The following is a 9,316-nucleotide window of genomic DNA, read 5'->3' as shown; positions in this document are numbered from 1 at the left end:
ATGGGTGACTGGAGTGAACTAGTAAAACTTCTTCAAAATGTGCAGGACCACTCCAGAGCTGGAGGGAAGGCCTGGATCTCTGTGGTCTTCATCTTCCGGATCCTACTTCTGGGAACAGCAGTGGAGTCTGCTTGGGATGATGAGCAGTCGGCTTTTAAGTGCAATACCCAGCAGCCTGGTTGTGAGAATGTCTGCTATGACAAATCTTTCCCCATTTCACACGTGCGATTTTGGGTGCTTCAGATCATCTTTGTGTCCACTCCTACACTTCTGTTCCTGGCACACGTGATCTACACGATGCGCCAAGAGGAGAAGGCCAGAGAGGCTAATAGTGGCAACACAAAACAAGGCTCAGAGTCCCGCAAGAACAAGAAGAAGGGTGCCATGCTGTATACCTACATCATTAGCATCGTTTGCAAGTCTCTCTTTGAGGTGGTCTTCCTGGTCATCCAGTGGTACATTTATGGCTTCAGCCTGTCTGCCCTGTACATCTGCCAGCGTTGGCCTTGTCCCCATCAGGTGGACTGTTTCCTCTCTCGACCCACGGAGAAGACTGTCTTTATTATCTTAATGCTGGTGGTTTCTCTGGTCTCAATTGTGCTCAACATCATAGAGCTCTTCTATGTGCTATACAAATGGAAGAAGGATCAAAACCAGTCCCACACTGAGCAGCAGTCTTCAGCACCGAAAAAATATCAGGCGGATGAGGAACATGAGCAATCGACAGCGTTGGGGCGTAACAGAATACATGCAACTACATCATACATTTAAAGTACAAAATACGGGTAACTGTATTCAAATACAGTTAAAATGATTGGTAATCAGATTAGTTACATTTAAATAAGTATTTTTATCACTGAATGGATTACTTTAGAATTGAACTGTCATTTGTTTAATTTGACATTCAGTTGGAAAGTCAAATGCGATGTGCTAGGAGTGTTTGAGCAGCAGTGAAACACTCTCTTAGGCTACGTCTACATTCATCCGGATACATTTGAAAACGCTCTCCGTCCACACATTTTCCAAAAGCCTCTCATTCACACTGATACGTCAGAAAATGCTAAATTCACATTACTGTGAATGCGTAAACCCCCACAATAGCTCACTGAGATGATACAGACAGAACAAGGCATAAGAAAAATATCAAGCAATTCTTCTGGCAGGATCATTTTATTTAGCAAAATATCTCACCATTCACTGATGAGTCCAGTCACCATCACATGTTTGGTCTAAAATGCAACTGTCTCATGTTTTGCAGCAGGACAACAAATTTTCTGACAACTTTGCACACTAAAATTTTAGCAACTGTGTGAAAGAGAATTGCACATAACGGCACAATACCGGTATACTCATGAACATCTATAAGTTCTATATGCGTCACATGATTAAAATCAAGCATCTGCATTAGTTCAGGCAGGCCGCGTAGTTAAGAGGCTTGTTCGACTTGAACCGGCACCGCACAGACCGATCGCTTTATGACATCAAAGTACCACGAGAGCAATTCAAAAGCATTAGCCGTCAACTCTCCATTCTCCTTCGCTGTACTTTGATGTCATTCACCGATCGGTCTGTGCAGCGCCAGTTCAAGACGACCAAGCCTAAGCTCTGCTATTAGCCGTCATCGAAAATTCCAAACCGCCCATATCAGCTGATCCAAATCCTAGGCACTCTATTGGCAACTCTCAAACAAGGCATTAAATGAAGCTTCAGTCTGCCTGCTTGGCTGCTTTCACTGCATATGCTGCTTTGCAACCCACCTCAATAAAAACAATCCGTGGCGACGGTTTTGCAATCCGTCCGCTCAGTTTATAAACCGTACACACGAATTCTCAAACTGTTCCCTCGGTTTAACAAATCGTGCCCACGGATTAATAAACCGTACCCACGAGTTCCTAATCCGCGCTCTCAGATTTGAAAACCGTGCGTTCAGTTTTTGCAATCTGTACCCACAAATTCATAAACCGTGCGCACGCTTTCGCAATCCGTTCCCACGGGTTTGTAAACTGTAGCCTACGCACGGATTTGTGGCTCCTCCCCCAGTCTGTGCCGGCAGATTCAACCAGCCCCTCTGTTACGGTCCGGGATACGCATTGCATTGTGTTTATAAACTTTATTTTTTTTAAATGGATAATTTCCTGAATTTTATAATTCAATAAAACAGTTGGGTGACGCGACTGTCAGCGTTTCGAGAGTATAAAGTAACAAGCAATTTTGGGGGGAATAACCTCAGTAGCTATAATATAATAATCAAAAAAGACTTCACATATAAAAAAGAAATATAATACAAACACATTTCCAAAACTGTAAAAGGTTAGGTTATTTAAAAATTCAAAATAAACTCATTAATATTACTAATTATTAGGGGCCAAGCCCCGAAGGGGATAGACCCTATTGTATCCGTTAGTTTTTAGGGGCCAAGCCCCGAAGGGGATAGACCCTATTGTATCCGTTAGTTTTTAGGGGCCAAGCCCCGAAGGGGATAGACCCTATTGTATCCGTTAGTTTTCTTCTTATTATTATTATTATTATTATTCCTCCTCTGTAAGTCTATGACAGCCCTATGAACCGTAAAATTTTTTTATTCATCTTTGATCAAAAGTTATGGTGTTGCAAACTTAACAAGGTCGACCCAATATTGGTTCAGAGGCTGTATCTCGGCCAAAGTTTGATCAATCGAAAGGAAAATTGGTACGCTTCATCGGAACCATGATCTCAGGGTCCATGCCAAATTCGAGAACAGCGCCACCTACAGGTCATGAGATATGAAAAATTGATATTTTGGCCAATAACTTTTGTACAGTTTGTCAGAAAATCATAAATGTGGTATCTATGGATTCCTTGGGTCATGCCGAATCCGAGGATGCCAATTTTGTCAGGATGGGAGGTACCACGTGTCCGCCATTTTGAATTTTGACATAATTTGCAATAATTTTTAAACTATTTGACATATCTTCACAAAATTTAGTATGGATCATCGACACAATGTCTTGAAGGTACATGAGAAGACTGAACACAGCGCCACCAAGTGTTCAAGAGATATAAGGTATTTTGCAAAAACGCTTATAACTTTTGAAAACATTGTTCAAATTTTGAATTCTTTATGTCATTATGTTCCTTGGCTTATGCTGATTCCGTTGATATCTCATTTGTCATTTTCCAATAATGTGACTATCCGCCATATTGGAACAAATGAATAACAGTTTTTTTCACTACTCCTCCTTCAAATCTTGCTCAATTTTGTCCAAAATTAGATCACATGTTCTTTGGACTGAGACGCACATAAAGGACTGAATAGATTTTTGATATTCGCTACCGTTTCACGAGATATTCATCTTTGAAGTTGACCTAGCCTGTATTTGTTGCCTTATGCTAGTTAGCTTAGCATAATAATTGGTTAGCATGCTAACCAGATGCCATTCTTTCTAATGTGGCTCTTCAGCTATCAGGATAACCATAAGCTTCATTAGCATTAAGCTAGCTTAGCATGCTAATCTCGTTAACATGATTTTGTGTGCTTATTCTTACACTGAAGCCTCTCCTCTGTAGCTTTGAAATTTACGTCCTCTGAGTGGCGCAATTTGATAAACCACCAAATCCCGAACCGTTCTGGTCGTGGGTTCGAATCCCATGTGACACATGCCCAGACTGCAAGAGGTATTGTGGCCTTAAGTGGTGGAAAAGTTGTTTCAGTTCTGCACATGATGTGTATCTGAAAAAGGATCTCCATAAATATCACATGCAGAAAATGTATATAAAAAAATCTTCATTTTGAGTACATTTTCATAACTCTCTGTAAAATTAAGCAAACCACAGTGTATGAGTATAAAGCAAATGCTGAGTAAAGCAAAAGGCTATAACTTTGAAGATTGTTTAATCAAATCCGATGTGTAGCAAAGCATTAAACCATGTGAATTGTGGAATGTTCAAAAGATTCCTAAAAAAGAAATAAAACAATCATGTAGCCTATCCAAACCAGCCAAACATCAGAAAGGGCTTGGCCCCGGAAAGGCTGCTTGCAGCTTTAATTATTATTATTATTACATTTAGGCTACATATTTAGAAGATGCTTTTATCTAAAACAACTTACAAAAAAGGAACACAGCAATTAGTCAAATGTCAGTCATAATACAGCTTAGACAATCATTTTTATTGTGTATTAAGTGGAATACATCAAATTGTCTTAACTGCGTCTGCATGTGCATGCTTAAAGGGATAGTTCAGTTTAAGATGAAAATTCTGTCATCATATACTCACGCTCAAGTTGTTTCAAACCTGTATGAATTTATTTCTTCTGCTGAACACAAAGGAAGATATTTTGAAGAATGTCGGTAACCAGACAGTTACTGTTCCCATTGACTGCCATAGTATTTTTTTTCCTACTATGGCCGTCAATGGGCATAATTAAATTTAAGCATAATTTTTGCTTAAAAATAAAGCATTCATTATTTTTTTTATGATAAACATATTAATGACTTAAGTTAACTCTATAGTTATAAACGCAAATAATAATAATAATAATAATTAGCCTATCATTATTATTATCAGCCTACATATTTAGAAGACGCTTTTATCCAAAAAAGGAACACAGTAATTAGTCAAATGTCAGTCATAATACAGGTTAGACAATAATAATACAGGGTTTTATTTGATTATCACAAATAAACAAGATTTTGACGCATATCCAAGGGTTTGTGCGGAGTGTGAGCGCGCACTGCATGGCACGGAGGCGCGCGCGCGAACACTTGTATTTTCCTATCAACTGTGGAAACAACTTAAAATACTTCTGGTCATTTCAGTTCATTTTCGAGACGCGCTCAGTTCACGGAGATCATGAAAGCGCGCCTGATTATTTATTTTATTTTACAAAAGCACAACGGTTTCTTGTTATTGTGAGTTTACATAAATAAAAGTAGTTGCGAATGATGTATTATTCTTTTCTGTATTTTAAGTAAAATATAGCCTATAAAAATAAAGCATTGATAAATTATTTTATGATGAACATATTACTGTCTTAAGTGAACTCATTTATAGTTATAAACTCAAATAAAATAATAATAATAATTATTATCATTACATTTTAGGCTACATATTAAGACGCTTTTGTCCAAAATGTACAAAAAAAGGAACAAAGCAATTCGTCAAATATCAGTCATAATACAGATTAGACAATAATAATAAAGCGCTAAGATTATCACAAATAAACAAAATATTTTGATGCACGTCATTCATATTTAATCGTATATTGCACCCCATACCCGCTACAATTGAGAATCGCTTATGCACATGCAGACGCAGTTAAGACAATTTGATGTATTCCACTTAATACACAATAAAAATGATTGTCTAAGCTGTATTATGACTGACATTTGACTAATTGCTGTGTTCCTTTTTTGTAAGTTGTTTTAGATAAAAGAATCTTCTAAATATGTAGCCTAAATTTAATAATAATTATTATTATTATTATTTGAGTTTATTTTAAACGAATATATTTATTAACCAATTTATTTAGTTTTGATTTGGGTTGGTTGTATCCTTTCTTTGTCTTGCTTTACATTGATACTGCTCTATTACCTAGCGGATAAATTGTGGTTTATCTGTTTTGTTGTTATTTTTGACTTTGGTTTATTTGGTTGGTGTGAGTGGGTTTGAATAATTATTGTATTTTTTGGGTTTGGTTGGTTTCAAGTGTTTTGATTTGTATTTATTTTGGTTTATTAATTGAGCAATGAAATGTTCTATGCAAAGAATACCAAAGAAAGAAACCAACTAGTTTAGTTTATCCTTTTCTTTTTTGAATTGTTCTTTTGTTAGTTTATTTTCTTTTCCTTTTTGTGTGTTTGGCTAATGGGTGGCTGGCCCATGTGAGCCGACTTAAACGAAGCCCATTGGGCTGATTCATTCACATTGATTAAAGTGTGTTTTTATCATTGATGTTGAGCTCAATGTGATTTTAGTAACTAATAAATAAAATTGTAGTCTGTGGTTCTGTCACTGCTCGTCCTTTTCTTTTAGTTGAAAGCCTGTTTGGGGAGGCTTGGAAATTTGGGGTCTAGAGTACGGGCTAGTGTAAGTTCATCGAGTCATACGGTCACATATAGATAACGCAGGCAAATAGTCCTTAACGCAATCTGCTTGCAATCATATCATTCTCTATAGGGCACAGCTAATTGTTTCCTGTTGTATCAGTAGCCAATGAGCTCCCAGCTCAACCTTTAAATACTTGTCAGCATTTGCTAAAGCAGTGCAGCGCGCTTTCAAAATTCCTCAGAAATTCAACACGGTGAGAATTTGTGTTGACCTGACGAAATCTGAACAGCACTGTTAAACAAGGGAAGTTTATTTTGCCCTCAGTAGACCACACACTAGGCCAGTAAAGAGGAGCAAAAATCCTCAAGTTAGATGCCAACTCTGGATTTTGTCAGATCTGTTTGGCTGAAGAGTCTCAACAGTTGACTTCATTCATTAGACCATTATTTGTTAAAGAGACTTCCATTTGGGATATCCACACTGTAAAAAAATGCGCTGTAAAATAACAGTAATCTACTGGCAGCTGTGGTTGCCAGCAAAGTACTGTTAATTTACAGCCCTTTACCGTTATTATACAGCTCTCCTTTTTTACAGTATGTTACTGTAAAAATACAATGGAAGGTAACTCGTAACATTTGGGAAACCGATTGCTTCAAACAGTTCAAGTTTAAAAACGAGTATTTATACTGATAGTACTGTGAACTTACTTAGAGTCCACTGAAAATGAATATCTCTTAATATAATACTGCAAACATCTAATGTGTAATCGTGAATGAATTACAAACATGACATTAACTAGAATCTTTGCAATTCGCATTTAGTGAAAAGTAGCACACATGTATGTGCTAAAGTATTTAGCAACGAGATTGTCACTGCATCAGCAACTACAGTTACTGCTTTTAAATAAAGTAACGGGCAGCATAACATCAGTGTTATTCTGCTCATCTTTGACTGAAGCACAGGCTCTACTCTCCAGCACAATGGTGACCCACAAAACTAATGAATTAAACTAAAAGATCTCTCCTGTATCATCTTGTGCAAAACACATACAACACTTCAGTTGAATATTTACTCTCTTTATCAGTTATTGACTTCGCATAACTTTTTTCTATGAACTTTTACTAATATTTCAGTGAAATTAACTTCTTTTGTATAGTAAATCTGACTGTTAAATTTTACAGAATATTGCTGTTTTTCCTTGATTTTACGGTAATATACTGGAAGCTGGGGTGCCACTACAGTTTTATGCCGTAAATTTACAGTTGATTACCATTAAATTACACTTCACTCTGTTTTTTTTTTAATTGACACATTTAACCCTTTAAACCCCACTGCAAAATCTTCAGTTTTAAATGAACACTTGTATGTCCACACTACAGGGTGTTGGAGTAACACTGAAGCAGTGTTGAAGTTAATTATATAATTCAGTGATTAATTAACTGATGATTGAGCATTAGTGATGAACACCTGACAAGGACAGAGGAACAACAAGAAGATAAAAAAGCGAAACACAAGAACTACAACTTACTTCAGCCACAGAAGACATGAAATCTCTGAAGATCTCAGCAGAGAAGGATTAAACAACTCTAAAAAATAGCATTACCAGCTTCACTTATTATTAACCAGATTGACTTAATTCATTTTTTCATACGTCTACTGAAATTCCTATTGAGAATTAACAGTGGTTTAGATGTTGTTTTGTTTCATTTGTCATGACCATTATGGGGATCAGTGTATGCTTTAGTTGGGCTCCTGACCCTTGACTTTAACATTAGTTTTCATTTGGCTGCTTTAACTGTGTATGTATAAGACACATTTGTTGTGGCAGAAGCAAAGCCAACAAAAATGATATCAAGTGTTGCTGGTTATGTTTTGAATATTATGTCATCACATATTGTTTGTCTCACTGATCTCAATTAGTTTCTAATCACTTATCAAAAATGTCTTTATCAAAACAACTTAATTTAATATTACTACACTGTGAAACTACAGCAAAAGACCAAGCACTGCTACGCAATCAGTTGTGAAGGATTTTAAACTCCTCATTCATTAAAAAATGTTGAACTATGGTTTCAGTTAGACACACACAGACATCAATAATCAGCCAATGAATCTCAACAATGGTGACAATCAACAAAAAAGAAAAACCTAAAATCTGAACATCATACGCTTCTAAAAGTCAACACAAAATCAACAGCAAAAATAAAAGCAAAAAGTACAAATTTAAGAAAATAACCAGACAATTCAGATGGATAATTTATTCATGCTGCAATGCATGCTGGGAGTCATGGCTGATTTTTTTGTAGTATGCTGGTACCCAACATGCATTGCAGCATAAAACTTATGATTGTCACCATTGTTGAGATTCATACTCCGATTCTTGATGTCTGTGTGTGTGTCTGGCTGATCTGGAAATTCAAAATGTTCTTGGAATAAAGTCTTTTAAAATCAGACATATTTTCTAAATGGCAAATATCTGAAAAATGTAATTCTGTAAAATTACAGTATCACCAAAATCAAAAATATAAACCATTAATAATAACATTAGACAACAAATGAGATCACTGAATTGGGCCACTATGTGATGTTTGAGACAGTTAACTAACAGCCATAATCATCTGATCCTGTATTCTTTCAGCTGTTTTGCCATAGCAAATGTATTTTAAAGACACAGCTACCACAGCCAAAGAAAAACTAATGTTCAAAGGTCAAGAGTCCAACTAAAGCAAACACTAATCACCATCATGGTAACATCAAATGAAAATAAAATGACATCTAAACCTCTGCCACCTTTCAATAAGTCCTTCTGTAAACATACATAAAGTCTGGTTAATAATAAGTGAATCTGGTAATGCTTTTTGTGGAGTTGTTTAATCCTCCTCTGCTAAGATCTTTTGCTAAGATTTCATTAATTTTATCTTGATTTCATATTTTTTCTGTTCCTCTTGTTCCTCTTTCCTTCAATGATTCTGATTGTTAACAGCAGGTGTTCCTCAGTATCTCAATTAACTTCGAAAATTAACTGAATTAACTATGCAATTATTCACTCAGTCAAGTGGACTGTATTAGTGAACTAGGCAATAGTGAATGAGGGTATATGGTGGTGATTTGGAACACAGCCTCTGAGTGTCGACTTTGAGCGTTGTTAATTCACAGTATATTCCTGTAGGCTAGTTTCTCGAAAACGACAAATATCACCCAGAATGCATTTTTTACGATATATTACTGTTTTAATGAAAAACAGTATGTTACTGTAACATAGTGCAGTAATAGTAAGTTTTTTTACAGA

The 9,316-nt window shown here is 36.2% G+C and overlaps 1 protein-coding gene across 1 annotated transcript; it reads left to right on the top strand.

Moving 5' to 3' along the window:
• Positions 1 to 771, top strand: LOC307010201 (gap junction alpha-1 protein-like; the record flags this gene model as incomplete). Its single annotated transcript, XM_079634685.1, has 1 exon — positions 1 to 771. One exon carries the CDS (start codon positions 1 to 3, stop codon positions 769 to 771), a length of 771 nt encoding a protein of 256 aa, XP_079490811.1.
• Between the last annotated feature and the right edge of the window lie 8,545 nt (positions 772 to 9,316).

The sequence above is a fragment of the Phoxinus phoxinus genome, assembly GCF_949152265.1.
Source record: "Phoxinus phoxinus genome assembly, chromosome: 1".
Classification (NCBI taxonomy): Eukaryota; Metazoa; Chordata; class Actinopteri; order Cypriniformes; family Leuciscidae; genus Phoxinus; species Phoxinus phoxinus.
This window is presented reverse-complemented; position numbering and strand designations above follow the sequence as displayed.